Source organism: Sturnira hondurensis, unplaced genomic scaffold, assembly GCF_014824575.4.
Source record: "Sturnira hondurensis isolate 20B ecotype Veracruz unplaced genomic scaffold, ASM1482457v3 Scaffold0007217, whole genome shotgun sequence".
NCBI classification, from domain to species: domain Eukaryota; kingdom Metazoa; phylum Chordata; class Mammalia; order Chiroptera; family Phyllostomidae; genus Sturnira; species Sturnira hondurensis.
Window position 1 is genome coordinate 2204616 of NW_028079848.1, and position 16994 is coordinate 2221609.

The window sequence follows — 16994 nt, forward strand, 5'->3', positions numbered from 1 at the left end:
GGCAAGAAGGAACCACGGGCGCTAAGGCAGCCGAGGCTTTGGCAACGCATACGCCGGCCAGGTGTGGAAATTCGGGGCCAGGGAGAGATAGGTGGGAGACTCAGAGAGACCAAACTCGTAGGTTTTTGTTTTCCCGACAAAAAAGGGACCTGGGGCAGCCCTGCCACCTGGCGTGGCTTTGGTCCCAGAGACTGGGGAGCTGGTGGGGCATTTAAGGCAGATAAGCCCAAGTGAGGATGGCAGCTCGGCGTGTGGGCAGGCAGGCGTCTGGCAGGCACGCAGCTCAAATAGACTGTCACTCGGCCATCAGAGACCGGCGCTGAGCCAGGGTCACGGTTGGGAATGGGGACACAGAGCGGGGCTGTTGGGAAGAAGCGCAGAGGTGGCGACGTGGAAGGAGGCGCACCTGAGGAAGGCCCAGCGGGCTGTGTGGGGACAGCGGGGACAGAGCAGGGCCTGTCCACTGCAGCGTCCCCTCCCCAGCAGCCCAGACCAGGCCTTCCCAGCAGGCGTCAGTCCGGGGCTGAGTCTGACCAGCAGCTGTGAGGGAATAGGATTAAGCAGGCCTGGGTATGGAACCCGACTTCCGACTCCAGCCGCAGTGCCCTGCCAGACACCCATTCCTGTGCCCGTCAACCAAACAACCAAGACCGGAACGGAGACGTCAGCAACGGAGCCGAGGGCCCCCTGGCAGCTGAGTAAAGCTCTGCCACCCGCAGAACCGCTCACCAGTCAGGTGAACCAGGTGGTAGAGTCATTCACACACGATAAAGGGCAGGCTCAGTAAAATGTGATTCGCTCACAGCCTTGCGGCCAGAACACTGGCAGGGCAGAGGTTGGGTTTGGATCTGTCCCTGGCGTTTTAAATCCCTGCTTGCAAAGGTCTTCGCGGCCGGCGTGAAGATGTGTGAGCAGGGCTCTGCTGGCCTTGGGGGTCCANTGATTCGCTCACAGCCTTGCGGCCAGAACACTGGCAGGGAGGAGGTTGGGTTTGGATCTGTCCCTGGCGTTTTAAATCCCTGCTTGCAAAGGTCTTCGCGGCCGGCGTGAAGATGTGTGAGCAGGGCTCTGCTGGCCTTGGGGGTCCAGCCTCGTGCAGAAATAACGCAGATGCCTTGGAAACCCACCCCGGCACTAGAAGGTGCCTGGGGCTTGGCAGGCCCCCTCTCACTGGGTGCCGTGTTCAGGAGGACGGAGTGAGATGCTGGGTAGCCCTGTGACGAGACTAAGCAGGGTGAATGCAGGCCATCGAGGGGGCGTCCAGAGAATGAGGCTCAGGGCCGGGGGGCTTCTGTGAGGGGCGGGTGTGTTTGGACTTGGAAGAGAAAAAGAACTATGTGTTGTGGTAGATTTGGGATCAGACTTCTCTGGTGTGGACCCCAGATCTGCTGCTAGTTAGTGTGATGGGGGGCTGGTTCCTTGACCTCACCGATCCTCAGTTTCCTCGTAGTAGATGGTGACTGCATAGAAGCCAGTGCTCTTGAACAGATTAATAATGCCGGGTGGGGGGGAGGGGTCGTTCAGTTCACTTTCACACCAGTTCTATTATTCAGTATTATCACCCCCCTTTTGCAAAAGAAGAAGCTGGGCCTCAAAAAAATGTTTACTGACTTGCATGAGGTTGAGTAGTTTGAAACCAGAGGTCTTCCTGGCTCCCAGACCCAATCTTTCTACACCGCCCTGTGGCCTGGTGACACGCAGGGACCTGGCCAGGGACCTGGCCTTCACCTCGTCTCTTTGCTGTGCCAGGGAATTCGTACAGGCGCCAAAGAGCTGGGAACAGGCGAGGAGAGGGCGCTGTAACTAATGTGTGATGGAAGCAAGTCGGAGAGAGAGAGAGAACAGGTTCCTGGGGCGGGATAGAAATTCCCTGGGAAGAAGTCAGATCGCCGAGATGCCCGAGGAAAATGGAACACGGACGGACAGCAAAGCCTGGTGAGGCGGGTGTGATGCTATAAACATACCCGGCTGGGGAACCAAGACGATATTGAGTGGGAATAAACAACCAGAAGAATTGATGTCTCGTGGGCGTTCCCACGTAGGAGAAAACAGCTAGACCAGGGAGAACACTAAATAGGAGGGAGGGGAAAGAAAAGCTGGGCGTCCGTTCCTTCCCAGAACATCATGTGGGGTTCATTCGCGTTTCACCGCCTCGTCCTGTCTTCTTTTGCCGTTGCTGCGTTCCCCAAATTATTCCCAGTCGCTGTAAGATCCCCGGTAAGGGGATGGGAGATCAGGGAAATGTGAGGGCTTGCGGATCCTCATCGGGCTGTAAAGGAGGAGGCTGTTCTGTGCCAGGATACGGAACAGGAATAAAGTTTTTAGTATATGAATGAGTTGGCAGCGGCCCGAATTCTGAGGCACACAGATTTATGCGAGCGTGGGGAGGTATGGCTCCGTGTCCCCATGAGATTCTACATTTGTCACAGCTCACTCCATTCACTTGTAGGGCAGCTACTCAGCTTGAGAATCCACCCAGCCGAGCTCTCTTCCCTGTCCCCAAATCTCCCTAAAACGCCCCCGCCCCGCCCCAGAGTTTGCTGTGTGCTCATTTACTGCACCCACAAATGCACTTCGGCTCAGCTGTTTGCGGGAGTGTCCCTCACAGAGCCTTTGACCTTGCAAAGACCAAGGCACCATAAGAAAGACACAGGGAGAGAATTCTCAAGCTCCCCTCAGGTGTGACGACGCATCTCTGCCTTAGGAAATCGGTCAGACGTGCCGGCCAAGTAAATGCTCAGCAATTAACGGAGGAGACAGAGCAGACTCTGCTGTCCTTTATTCTGGGGGACCTGTGCCCTGCCCGCCTGGATGCTCTCTGCGGGGGTGAGGTGGGTAGGAAACCCTGGGAGAAGGGTCAGGACAGGGCGGGCAGAGACCTACCTGAGGACGGAAGGAGTGAACCAAGTCACGTGGAGCTGGGCAGGGACACGGGAGCAGAAGTTGCCCCCAGGGGCTCTGGGCGGCGGTCACAGCAGAGCGTGGGCTGGGTCTGGTGGTGTCTCAGGGCGCGGGTGTTCTGGGCAAGTTAGCCTCCTGGAGGCACGTCCTGGTTCTGGGCAGAGCACAGCCCAGGTACCGGGGAGCTGCTGGGCGTTAGGAAGAGGCTCGGTAGGGCCACAGGCACCACCTCGGGCTAACCGAACTCCAGTGCCTGGAAGGCAAATGGACCCGACAGCCTGGTTCTTAGAGGGACCGGGGTGCTAAATGGATGAGCAAGGCAGGGACTCAGGGACAGGGGCCAGCTGGCAGAGACGAGGCACACAGCGGAACCGCGTTTCAGGANAGACGTGCCGGCCAAGTAAATGCTTAGCAATTAACGGAGGAGACAGAGCAGACTCTGCTGTCCTTTATTTTGGGGGACCTGTGCCCTGCCCGCCTGGATGCTCTCTGTGGGGGTGAGGTGGGTAGGAAACCCTGGGAGAAGGGCCAGGACAGGGCGGGCAGAGACCTACCTGAGGACGGAAGGAGTGAACCAAGTCACGTGGAGCTGGGCATGGACACGGGAGCAGAAGTTGCCCCCAGGGGCTCTGGGCGGCGGTCGCAGCAGAGCGTGGGCTGGGTCTGGTGGTGTCTCAGGGCGCGGGTGTTCTGGGCAAGTCAGCCTCCTGGAGGCACGTCCTGGTTCTGGGCAGAGCACAGCCCAGGTACCGGGGAGCTGCTGGGCGTTAGGAAGATCCGAAGCCCAGTAGGGCCACAGGCACCACCTCGGGCTAACCGAACTCCAGTGCCTGGAAGGCAAATGGACCCGACAGCCTGGTTCTTAGAGGGACCGGGGTGCTAAATGGATGAGCAAGGCAGGGACTCAGGGACAGGGGCCAGCTGGCAGAGACGAGGCACACAGCGGAACCGCGTTTCAGGAATGCACTGTGCACCTCTCCCAGTCCAATGCGGGCCGCAGCGTCCAAGCCATGCTGGCCGCCGATCCACGGTGCTGCACCGCAGAGCTGGCCTGGCTGTGGGAACGCGTCCAAGCTCAGGGTTTACAGAGACCAGCCAGGGCTGAGCTTCAGGTCTGGGGACACGGGAAGGAAGCAGGCTCCCGTGACCCACGTGAGCTCTGCGCTCTTGGCCAGCTCCCCTCATGACGGCACAGTGGCCCCTTGTTCCAGAAATCACGTGCAAACAGGACGATGTCTAGCAACAGGTCTCTCCAGCCAGTCTCCTTTCAAAAGCAGGAGCCCCTCTTTGGAAGCGCCCATCCCCCAGCAAAAGTCTCCTCATTCTTCCCTGGGCGCAAAGTCACAACACGCCCAGGCCTACCTCTGCCATGCACGGGGCCGTCAGGACTTGACGAATCTTGCATCCTTTGGGGACGGGGCCGGCCCCGACTCTCCTTAAGATCACAGCCGTGGAGAAGGTCAGTAACTGAGCAAATTCAAGGCTCTGTGAGCAAGAGGGATGGTTAACATGGGCAAACCACAGTGTCTGCTGCCTGTAAGTTTGGGTTCAATCAGTGTGTATTAAATAGGGGTTTGGTTTTATTTCAGGACTGAAGAATTTTAATTCATTTGAATATTCTAATTACATCATGAATTATTAATGCAGTGGTACCTCGAGGTACTTGTGAGTTCGTTCCGGAACTGAGTGCCAAAACCGACGAGTCCCGAGCAAGTGCCGAGTGCTGAAATTTTTTTTTTCTCGTCAACATGTGACGAGTGAGTACTGGATTTGATGAGTTCCGAAGATGACAAGGACTGAGGTGTGACTGTACTGATATTTAACTCAACCTTTAAAATGATCGGTACTCAAGCCCATAACAGGTTCATTTCAATACTATTTTGCTGAGGTTCAGATGGGGAGATTATAATTAAGATTTTGAAAGAGCACTTGATTGAGGTTTTAATAGACATCTAAAACTGCTGGCCAGCAAACTGTACTCGGAATTGCTCATTAAGCAGAATTGTTTTTCTTGTTGCTTTTGGAAGGAAAATCTTTTTTCAAGTGTTTGAGTCCTATATTCATCCACTCCTGGATTCATCCAGTCAGATAGATATTCATGGAGCGCCAATGTTCGTAGGGTTTCAATGATCTATTATACTTGCACCCTTTGCTACTAAATTGCAGAATTCTCAAAATGTCTGCCGATTGTGAAATACAATAAGCTGTAAGTCAAAAGGTTGCGATTTTGAACTGTGCTATAGCACTCAGGGGAGCTTGAAAAAAGAGACTGCTCCCTGGGCGGTCTTCTTCTCTGTTGCCAGTGAGAGGAACACCCCCCCCCCGGGCCCCCACCTTCCCACCCAGCGTCTGGTCAGGCCCAGCAGCTCCCATGACCCTTTGCGGGAGGTCAGAGGTAGAAGCCAGGGTGCTGGGAGCCACAGTTAGTGCGGGGCGCTGCCTGTGAGGACTGGCTCCACCTCCTGAAGTGTGGTCAGCAGTCTGCAACAAAGGGTGGGCCCAGCAGCGAGACCCCGGGGGGCCCAGCACCCCAGGGCCCACAGGAGAAGGAGCCAGTGCTGTTAACAGGTAATAAGAAGGAGGAGAGAGACTCACCTGATTTCTGAATGAAACAGAAAGAACAGAGCCAAGGAAGGCGGCTTCCGAGCCCTTCCTTGCTAATAATCACCGCTCAGTCCTGACCCTCGGCAGCGGCAGAGCCAGAGGGCTCACAGTGGGCATTTCCTGTCTCCAGCACCATGCTCCCTAACGGAGATGTGATGACTCTAAATATTTTGACAGCCCGCTAAATAGGATTCAAGGAGAAGCAGAATCGGAGACTGTGCGTGGCACGGACAGGGGAACACATTTTCTGAAGGAAGAGATACAATTGAATTCCTTCCGAGTAAAAACATCAAGGAGTCTTATCCGAGGGCAGTTTTTTACATGGATGGTCTAGTACATTGAGAGTTAATCCAGCCCTGGCCCGTGTGGCCCAGTGGGTTGGGCACCGTCCCAGAAAGTGAGAGGTTGCGGGTTTGACCCCTGGTCGGGACACAGGCGCTGGTTACAGGTTCAGTCCCTGGCCAGGGTGCCTACGGAAGGTAGTCAAAAGATGTTTCCCTCTCGCATTGATGTTTGTCTCCCTCTCTTCCTCCCTCCTTTCCCTCTCTCTAAACAACAACGATAATAACATTAATCCGAACCTTACAGGGAACAGTGGTCGGAAAATGAAACTCCGTAAATTACATGTGAAAGAAATAGTGGACTTCAAAGTCATATTTTCTTTTTCCCTGGGTGAGTCAAATCAATAGAACGACTTTTATGTCAGTACCAGAGGCCTCTAGTATTGAAATTATGCAAATCACTACTTAATCAGTATTCTTTTGAAAAAGAATATGAATTTATAACTTCTCTTCAAAGTTTTATCTTTTCTTAATTTTTAAAAAGATTTTAATTGTTTATTTATTTTTAGAGAGAGGGGTATGGAGAGAGAGAGAGAGAGAGAAACAGAATCAGTTGCCTCTCGAGTGTGCCCTCTACTGGGGACCTGCCTGAAACCCAGGAATATGCCCTGACTGGGAATCGAACCAGCAACCCTTTGATTCTCAGGCTCCCACTCAATCCACTGAGCCATACCAGCCAGGCTATCTTTTTTATTTTCTAAAAACTGAACGTCCTGTTAATATACTTGAAATGGCCACCAAACTGCCTCAACACCAGTGACATTTGGGGGTAACAGGCTGATTCTAAAAATAAGGTGGGGAGACATCGCAGGCGTTAGTGTTTCCATTTGAAGGGGAGCCCTGCATGCGCCCTGCACCCACGCAGGCTCTGCCCTCTGCTCTTCCTTTGAGAAACTAGCTGTTCGTTTCAACATCTGATCTGTGAGCCTCGGTCGTCTGGCTTTTTTTAAACAAGGACGAACAGATTCTCCTATCCGTGTGCTTCACGCCGAAAAGCCAGAACTGGGGAAGTTCTCTTCCTCAGTGCAGAAGGTCAGATGACAACGCTTTAACTTGCTAGATTCTTCTTCCTAAACCAAAGCAAAATAAAAAAAAAATATTCTAACGCCAAGTCTGACGGTGAGTGACCAACCATTCATGTGCATTTTATAAAGTGCGTTGACTCTGTCCCTTCAGCCGTCTTTGGTGGTGAATGAACATGACATTAACACTGGAATCACACTTGCTGGGCTCCCACTCTCAGGGCTGCCACTGACTAGCTGTGAACTTGGGAAAACGACCCATCTGTCCCCGATTTCCTCATCCATAAAAAGAGATAATAATACCCACCTCACAGGGGGGTCGCGAGGACCCAGTCAAATTAGCATATGTAGGTGTATAGAGAACAGTAGCTGGCCGTGCTCCCTGGTATGTGTCACTTAAAGATGACAACACAGGACACATATTTATGCATTTATATAATAAATATGCATTTATCAGAAGCGTAAGCTAAAGGCATTTGGGAGAATAAGTACTCCGTTCTCTAGGTACATTTCCTGTTCTTAAATTGGCTCGCTTAATAAGTACACCGACCGAGTCGGAACTGGTAGGGTTCACACTGAAACCGTAATTGTACCTTTCCCTAACGCGCTGTGAGCTGTACGCTGGGAAGCCACACTTACACCCAGTGTAAATGAGGCCAGACTGCAAAATGAGTTCCTGTTCCGAGTCTCAGCTCTTTCGTTTATTTTTGGGTCCCCATCATGCTTGTCTTTGTGCGTCTTCATCCAACATTTTTAATGACTCGGTAAAATGGAAGGATTTCCTCGCAATCAACGTTTACTCTTCCCGGGGAAGTGTTTTAAAAATAAAGTCCTTCAAATGTCTAGTCTTTTTTTTTTTCTTCTTCTTCCGGGAGAAGAGGAATGGCCTTAGAAGACATGTGCCGTGGCAGTCTGCTTAACGTGGAGAGAAATGGAAGCCCAGGGAACTGGAAGAAGGTGCCCCCCCCCCCACCCGGGAGAGACCAGGGTGATGGGTTTGCGTTTGCAGGGAACACACCTTGTGCTTTTCCCCAGGCAGCTGCTGGCACATCAAAAGCCTATTTTCTCAAAAGGGACAGCGTTTTGGGAGGGGGGGGGCGCGGCGGGGGGAGGATATCACAGATGGAGCCTATTCAATGTGCGTTCCCCTGAGGCAGGTAGGGCAGTTGGAGGTGGCCAGAATAACTCAGGCCCCGTTGTCCAACACGATCTTCTATTTTGGTACAGGGGAAATCTCAGTCACACCGCGACACAGATTTTTGGGAATGAGAAAACCTAAAGAGATAAAAAAATTCCTGTCTGTTAGGAGATGACGGTGGTGAGCGGCCCCGCCGTGAGGAAGGGGTCCCTGGTGGTTCTCCTGAGATCCGTGGCCGCCAGATGACCCAGGAGGTCCCGCGTGGGAAGTCTGGGTCGTCTGTTCGAGAGGAGAGAGCGACGCTCTCTCTCAGCCTCAGAGCAGGAGGGCCAGGCAAACCCCACTGCCCTCCCCGGCCACCACGGCTACAGCTCCAGACTTTGCTTAAATGCCGTTTCCTTTCTCACCTGTGACGCCTCTCAGAGGCCAAGCCTCCCCGTTCCCTGTGTGAGTGAGTGCATCCTTGCTCTCTTTGGGTTTAAACACCCTCTCTCCTCTTCCTCACAACCGGGGAGGGGTGACACTCGATCGCGTTAAGCCTCGCTCCGCGTTCCTTTTCCTTTTGAGGAGTCCCGATTCTTTTATGCAACTACCGTAAAAAGCTCTACTCTCGAGTCCTTCCTAAAGGTGAATTTCTCTCCTCTGAAAAGCAAGAAGACGTTGGCTTTACCTCGCCATCCCTAGAGTTTCCGGGACACAAACTCCGCTGCACATTGAGGACCGCCCCTGCAGCCTGGATTCCTAGGTCAAGTCGGTTTAGAAAGCGCTGGCAGTCGTGTTAATGGTTTTTTTTAATGGACTGTCATGCCTTTGGCCACGCGGGCAAGCCAACTGGGAGGAAATCACACTCCTCCGTGCGTGAGGCAGTTCGCACGAGAAAGCTTTTAACTGCTAGACTTGCCTTCCTAAAATAAAGCGAAAGAACGAAGCGTGGCCGTGTCAAGTTGAACAGTTGAACGGGACGGCATGGAGTGGCGTCCTGGCTTTAAGAGTGATTAGCTGAATGGCCTTGGATAAGTTATACCGTGTCTCTGTCCTCTGTGTACTTGTCTATAAAGTGAACACAGCAAAATAACGCTGTATTGGGGCACCTAGAAATGACGCATGCTGATGTGCTAATAATGTGAATCTCTAAGAAGGTTTAGACTTTGTCATTTTGAGCTGATTTTTTTTTTGACCAGTGATCACCTTCCCACCCCCACCCCCTGAGGGGTGGGGAACCCAACGCTTATCCTGTTGACATAGGGATATTTAATTATTGCTTGGGCTTCCAAGACTCGTTGCTGAAAACTCCATTATTTCAAAGTCCCGAGGAATATTTAAATGTAATCATGCTGCCTTTTTTTCCAAATCCTCACCTGAGGATAGCTTTGTTGATTTTAGAGAAAGAGAAAGGGAAGAAGAGAGGCAAGGGGGAGAAACACTGATCGGTTGCCTTCCGTATACACCCTGACCAGGGATCGAACCCGAAACCTAGGTCTGTGCCCTGACCGAGAGTCAAACCTACAACCTTTCGTTGTACGGGACGACGCTCCAGCTAACTGAGCCACCTGGCCAGGGCTCAAACCGCTGTTTTATTGTTGATAAAGAACAGGAGAAAAAAGTTAATTTGAACATGCATTTTAGAAGAGCTGGAAAGCGAGCTAATAGCCTGTATACTTTTATTAATTATTAAGCTTTTATTAATTATGAGTTAGCTCTCTTGAGGAATGACGAGGACATTATAACATTTCTGCCCTACAGGAGATTTATGAACATGGAGCATTTGATCTTCTGTATTAAAAATTTTTTAAACCCCTGCAAGCCTGCCAAATGAGTTTGTATGACAGTGCTCTTCCTCTTCTCTTGCAGCTTCGGTTTCACTACATTTATATGAATGGTGGGGCGAAGGATGACGGTCATGTAAAGTTTAATGAGCAGCATTTATTTTCGTTAGGAAAGAAGTTTTGAAATCATTTTCGCAGCCTTCTCATTATTAAAAGGCAAAGAAAAGGATGCCCGTTGCTTGCCAAGCTGCTGTGTTGGGAGACAGACTGTACTTCCTTTTTCCGTGTCCTTGTGCTGCCCCCCTGCCCCGCCCTCCACAAACTGCTTTCTACCGTATCCCAGGCACCCCGGATTCCCTTCGCCCAAGTACTAACCCATCGCAGATCTGAGAGGGGCAGACCCTGCGAGGCCATGTAATGGTGGCCCATACGGGCGCAGTGCTTCCTCTCTACTGCTCTCAAAGAGCAGTCGATGCCCTGAATCCCTACAATAGCCCATGGCGGCATCACTTCTAATATCATGACTTTATAGACAAGGACCTGGAGGCAGAGAGAAGTCATGTCTTAGCTAAGGTCACTCAGCTCGTAAGAGGTGAAGCCCAGGTGCGACCTCCACCACCAGGTGCCAGACGTCACCCTCCCAGTTTGCCCCACTCGGGGCTTGGAGCAGAGGCACCAGGTGCTACCGCTCCACCCTGTGCTCGCTGGGCGTAGGGCCCGCAATGTCGACCCCTGGCCCACCACCCTGCTTAGACGGGGCTGAAGGGGACAGTCCTTCTCTGCAAGAGGGGCAGAAGGGAACACCGTGGTTGGTCACGGGCCTCCTTCGGCCCTCAGCCCTAATCTCACGCCCTCTGTATCCATTCACCAGAAATATCTGTGCGTGGATGCCAAGGACGTTGTAAGTATTTCTCATGGTTCCTTGTGTCTCAGCTGCGGTGAGAAGAGAAGTGGATGCTGAGCCTGAAGACGGGCGAGAGCTGCCAGGTGCGAAGCATCAGGTAGCTCATCAGGGTCCTTCCTTCTTCCAAGTCTTACCTGAAACATCTGGAGCCTTGGCCAGCTGGCTCAGCTGACTGGAGCGTCATTCCCTATACCAAAGGGCGCAGGTTCAATCCCCAGTCGGGACGTGTGAGGCAGGCAACTCATCAATGTTTCTCACACTGATGTTTCTCTCTCTCTCTTCCTCTCCCCCTTCCTCTCTCTAAATCACTAAAAATATTCCCCAGTGAGGATGAAAAATAAAACATCTGGAAAGTGAGCGTATTGGATTGCTTTTCTTTTTAGGTTCTATTTAACCTCTCCTGTATTGTTACCCTTCATCACGGTGCCTCGGTAGCTCTTTGCGTGGTACAATTTACTCGATAATTATTTGTTCAAATAAACGTCCAGAAATCTCTTTTAAAAATTCCTGACAAATTTAAATTGTTTGAATCAGCAGTGTTAGACCCCTGGGAACATCCTGTAGAGAGCTGGGAGGGCTCGGTGACACAGGTGGCTGGGCCCCAGGCCCAGGGTTTGTGCATCGGTAGGTCTGGAACAGGCTCTGAGAGTTTGCATGTCCTTCGAGCTCCCCGGTGCTACTGAGGTTGCCAGTCTGGGGACCACATGTGAGAACTGTGACCGACAGAGCATTTTCAATTGGACATACAGCCCTGGCTCCTGTGGCTCAGTGGATTGAGCACCGGCCTGTGAACCAAAGGGTCACCAGTTTGATTCCCAGTCAGGGCACATGCCTGGGTGGCAGGCCAGGTGTCCAGTAGGGGGAGCTCAAGAGGCAAGCGCACATCGATGTTTCTCTCCCTCTCTTTCTCCCTCCCTTCCTCTCTCTCTCTGAAAATAAATACATAAATTTTTTTTAAAAAAATGGACACACTCCCTTCATAATTGAAAAACGATTCAATGAGCTTGTCCCACCCAGTAGCTGGGGTGACAGTTTCATGGGGGTCTTCTCCCCTGCAAGCCGTGTTTAACGGGAGTCGTTCCAACTCTGCAGACCTTCACTTGGAGGAACAAATCCGGTTCTTGGCCTCCCGTCCTTGTATCCAAGCGGCCTTTTACTCCATTGCTTCGCTAACACTGTGCTCTCCTGGTCACACGGGGCCTCCTGGTGGTCACACACCTCCAGTCTTCACCACTGCTAGTCACAGGGCAAGGGCAAGAGTGTGGGTTCCAGAGATGGGCTGCCTCGGGTTCGGACACTGGTTCCTCACTCTGTCCCCAGCCCGTCTGCAGTGGTTTTCTCATGCCCATTTCAAACCAGGGATGATGGGTGTCTCTGAGTCACCACCAGCTGGGGGGTGGGGGCGGGGGGAGAGGAATGTCGAATTGGGTGTCTATCAAAGAAAACAAAGCTCTTTGGTTGGGTTGGACATTTGATGAAAGTCTACAGTGATTTTACCTTCCTGGAAAAACGTTGTAACTTTGTCATGAAGGGACACAGAGGCCGCAGGGTCAGGGTGTGAGACGTGAGGTATGAGAGCAACTGGATAAATTTACACTTGAGGACCCAGGGTGTCCACCTGGTACAATGGGGCCTGTACTCACTGCCAAACGGAGTGACAAATAAGACTTGGGACCGCCTGCCACATCTGTCCTCGGAGATGGGAGGGAGGCCTGGGGGGCATTTGGGAAGGGAATGGGGGTGTGCGGGTCTAGCCTGGTGAGCAAGTGAGGGCTCGAGGGGCTTCCCAGTGTCAACCCGAGTTCCGTGGAGCGTACTGCAGTGTGGCTCGGAGAGAAGCCGGCGTGTGGTAGGGGACGGGGGCCCCAGTTTGGGGGGCTGTGGAACGCAGGGCTCCCACTTGACTGAGCTTCGGGAGCCCGGCTCTCGCCTCCAAGGGCGAAGACTGTCCGGTTGCAGCGGGGACCCCAGGAGGTGCCACTGCTCCTACGCAGCCCAGGCCAGGGGGAGGTGGGGGGAGCTGTGGGGGGTGGGCATCTCACCGCCGTCCACGCCCGCCGGTGTGTTATGGAAACTGGATAGACAGGCGACCATCCTCAGGGGGCCGTGAGGGCTTCCTGCAGGGCCTCCTCCCAGGCAGAGCCAGTGAGGGCTGGGGCGAGGTTTGTGAGCCCCGGAGAAGGGAGCGGGAGGGCAGGTGCAGGACGTGCACAGAACGTGGACAGCCCTGCGCTTCCTCTCCTCCTAGTGGGATCTCCCCCCACCCCACTTTTTCTCTGAAGCCCCGAGAGTGGAGAGTTTTGCTGAGGGGGGAAGAAGCGCCCTTCCCCATCTTCCTGTAGGAAGCCGCTGAGTCTCCCGTCTCCCTGCTGGGCACAGGTTCCTTCCCACATCCCCCCTCCACCTCGTGGACAGCAGACTGTGCCAGAACTTGGGGTGGGGAGGCACGGGCGGGGGGCCTCAGGAAAGCTCAGGGAACACTGCCATCACCCCAGCTCTCTGGAAACAGCTTCTATCTATCAGTTTGCAGAAGAAAGGGCATCTTACCAAGGAAAACTGTGAGGTGCAGAGCGCTTGACCTTCCCATCCTTGGCTCCTGTGCTTTGTGCTGCCCCTCCCCTCCGTGCCAGCTTGCCTCACTCCCAAGGGAGGAAGCAGACCCACTATGTGCCTCTCCAGGAGCGGCTTTGCAACTCCCAGGGAAGTGACGTCTGGTGACGCCAGATTAAGAACCTCTTCCTGATACTGGAGCCAAAATGACCAAGTCACCAGGCCTTCGAGGCCCCGTGAGAACCCAAGTCTGCAGAGGCACAGGAAGACATTTCATGGAAACCAGAATCGGAGAGAAATCGCAGCAGAATCAGAAAGGGCAATGAGAGGAGCTCTCGGTCTTTGTGGGAAGGAAGGCTGGCGCGTGTGCCCAAGCGTCAGGGCGTTCTTTGTCCCTGCTCAGTCCTCTAAGACCGGGGGCCCCAGGAGATGTCAAGGGTGAGCTCTGTGCCTCTGTGTCAAGGGTGAGCTCTTAGGGTGAGCTCTGTGCCCCAACACCGTCCCCTCAAAACTATAGGAATGCCAGCATGTGGTGAAGACCGAGGGGTACCTGGGGGCTCACCTGGCTGGACCTGGAAGAGTCAGAGGGTAAGCTTAGAAGCTCCCAGGCAGGGGCTGTTGTCAGAGTAGCTCTGAACTTGAACTTAGCTTCTGCTATTCTTGAAAAGTGTTCTGATTTCTAGGGCAGAATGAAATTTAAGCAAGAGACAATCACTTCAAAATAAAACAGAGGGTGCAGTTACACCCCAAGGACAGGTGAGAGCTTCCTTAAAGCAGAGACCCTTTGTTGATTTCCTTTTTAAGGGTTTTTTACAGAACGAAGGGGTTATGGTTCACCTGTATTCATACCTTATCAGTTCGTGGTCCCTTGCATTGAGAGAAACATGGATTACATACAAGGGGTACGGTTACAATAACAGGGTGTGGGTAACAAATGGGGTTCGGTGTAACCCTAAGATCGTTACCCTCAAAAAACCTCCCTTTTTTTAAAAAAAATGAAATATCCTGCCTTTACACTGGTTCAATTCTAATGTTCTTTAACCTTTTATTTTCTTGCAAGATAATAGTTGGAGAGACTGCTGTGTTTTGCCTGCAACTGGCCACCAGGGATTTTGAAAACCAGGAGAAAACTATTTTCACCGGAGACTGTTGCTACATAAACCCGCTGGTGCGGAGAACTGTGAGATTTCTTGGTACGTGTTCCCTGAATTGTTTGTGTTGTTGCTGGCGCTGTGTCCGTGCGGGAGCGAGCCTTGCAAATGGCCAGCATTTTAACTGCATGCAAATATTAGGTTACATTTTCTCTGAGCTGTCTCGATTTAGTTTTAAAAATAAACGTGGCATACTAATTTCTCCAACTGATGTGAAGTTCCATGTTAGTTGCCACTCTCACATCGCTTTAAGGAAGAAAGAACACCACACGTAGACGCTGAATGTTTTTTAAGAAACTAGAAATTTTGAAGATAATTCAAATGTAAAAGATAATTAGAAGAAACGATTTACTGGGCTTGTGGGGAGAAGCGGTAATCTTGTTAGCTTGTTGGAACTCACGAAGCATGGGAAAATAGCTTGGCAAGTGAGAGAAGTAATCGTTAATCGCCGTATGTCATACCCCATATACAACTTCTAAGGGGGTTTTTTTTTTGCCTTTTTATTTTAAGTCCACCAGAATGTATTGGTGATTTTATTCGAAGACAGGATTCGCTGATACTTTACCTTTCAGTCTCAGATCCTGCACTAGAGTGTGTGAACACCGATGAATTATTGAAAATCATCTCAATTCAGCAGGGACTTGTCCAAGACAAATATTTTAAACAGACACAATAAAGTTAATATAAATTATGACTTCCTGCAGTTAGCAGATAAAAGTGTGTCTCTCTTTATGTGTATTTAATATACATTCTGATCAGTGTTAAGATTAAGGAGACCGTCGCCCTTCCGTCTCTGTCTCCCGTCAGTGGGATCAAGATGGAGATTTTTCGTTCTGGTGCGTAAATCACCTAATCTGTATATAAACCCACTCACAGACTGATCAAACATCCTTGCCTTTAAATCTCTCTGAAGACGAAAGACCTTCTCATCTCAGAATGCTCTTTTTATTGCCATCAAGTTACGTATCTCCAAAGCCATCGTTGATGCCGTTGAAGGGAGAACTTTCATGTGAAACTTTGAAAGGGTTTTTTTTTTCACATGCAACAGCCCTGTGTTCTTGGCTCATCTTTGCAGAAGAGCCGTTTAATTAGAAAAGAAGCCCTCGACACTAAGAATGATGGGGTCCACACTTTCGTAGACACCGTCAGGTAAACCAGATTATGCCTCGGTCAGTAAAAATGCTCTTCCCGCATCTGCAGCCGTATTTCTAAATGAGACACGGCACGCATTTCGTGGGTTTCCGATACTCCCCGTGTCCCTTACTTACGTGACTTTTTGAACCGTCGAGGGGCGCTCCATTTGTCTCTTGTTCTCTTGCTCACCGTGACGCGGTTTCCTAGTTTGCCGTCATAAAGCGGGAAGCTTATAGGCAGGACACAAGTGCATGGCTGGACACTGCTTCTCGTGGCTCTCTGTTCCAGACGCCCGCACAGAGGACATGTGTGTGCCGTCGAGTCTGAACAAGCATCTTGCAGGCAGACGGCACTGGCTGGGACCCTGATCCGCTGCCATTTTCATTACAAAGCATATTTGGGAACTTGACTGATGCTGAGCTATTTCCCTATCCTCATCAGATATCTCACTGTAAACAGAAAAACCAGTGACACCAGATTAAGAGAAAGATTTGGCTAAAGGGAATGAGGACATCTTGGTCTCAGTGTGGAGCCTTGCCATGTAGGTTCTGGCCGAGGCCACGGTGTTTGGGAGGAGAGTTGGGGTACGCACGCAGTGTATTGGCTTTCTTCCTCTTCGGTTCCTTGCCTCTCCTAAATGTCTGCTTTTGTTAACATTCACTTGTATGACTCATGGAAGGCTGGTAAGATGTAAAGAAAGGGCTTTAATTACTTCCTTTTCCACTTTTCAGATAAAGAGAGAACTCAGGTCTTTGTTTCATTGTTGTTTTATACTCAGAAGTTTGCTATGTGCTGGTTTGTGTGTATGACAATCATCCTCTTAAATAATATTTTGAACGTTGAAAGGGTGGCCGTGCCTCTGATGCCAGAATTATTGAACCCTGTGCAACTTTCCTGGTGGTTTCTTCCAAAATAGCCAGTGATTACCTACAGGCTTAGGAAATAAGCAACCCAGAAATATATGACTAAGAAGAAAAGCATCTAATTATTATGATAGAATTGTATGACTTTTTAATAAACCAGTTGCTTAGGAAGTATTATTTTGGTGTCGTTTTAAAATGTCCTGATGAATGTTATTGAGTTTCCCCAAGTTGTGAAAGAATGGATTTCTTTACATTGGTTACCACATTTTTGAAGGTTATATCTAGAGTTTACCTGAAAAGGGTGACAGAGAATTGAATTTATGGACCCTACCTAAGTAGAAAGGCAGGTTTTGACAGCAATGACCAATGACATTGCGTTTAGAAAATGTTTTTTTGTGTGTGTTTGAGTACCCTGGTGAGTTCCTCAGAAAAGGGAGGGGGAAAAATCCACATACTTAACTTTGTATCTTTAGGTAACTAGAGAAAGTAAGTTTTCATACTGTGAAGATCACTGAAAACATCATTTTGATTGCCCTATTGCTTACTAAATTGCCCCAAATTGGGCAACTTCAAATTCAGTTCATAGAAGATAAGGTGGCAGGAAGTGGCTGGCTTTTGAA

At 51.0% G+C, this 16994-nt stretch overlaps 1 protein-coding gene across 2 annotated transcripts in view; it reads left to right on the plus strand.

The window, feature by feature from the left end:
- PLPPR5 (phospholipid phosphatase related 5) overlaps nt 1–16994 on the plus strand; it is a 77400-nt gene that overhangs the window by 13979 nt on the left and 46427 nt on the right. For both annotated transcript variants that reach the window (XM_037051354.1, XM_037051356.1), the window contains exon 2: nt 14287–14419. In XM_037051354.1, coding sequence (XP_036907249.1) covers nt 14287–14419 — 133 coding nt within the window. The remainder of the gene's footprint in view (nt 1–14286; nt 14420–16994) is intronic.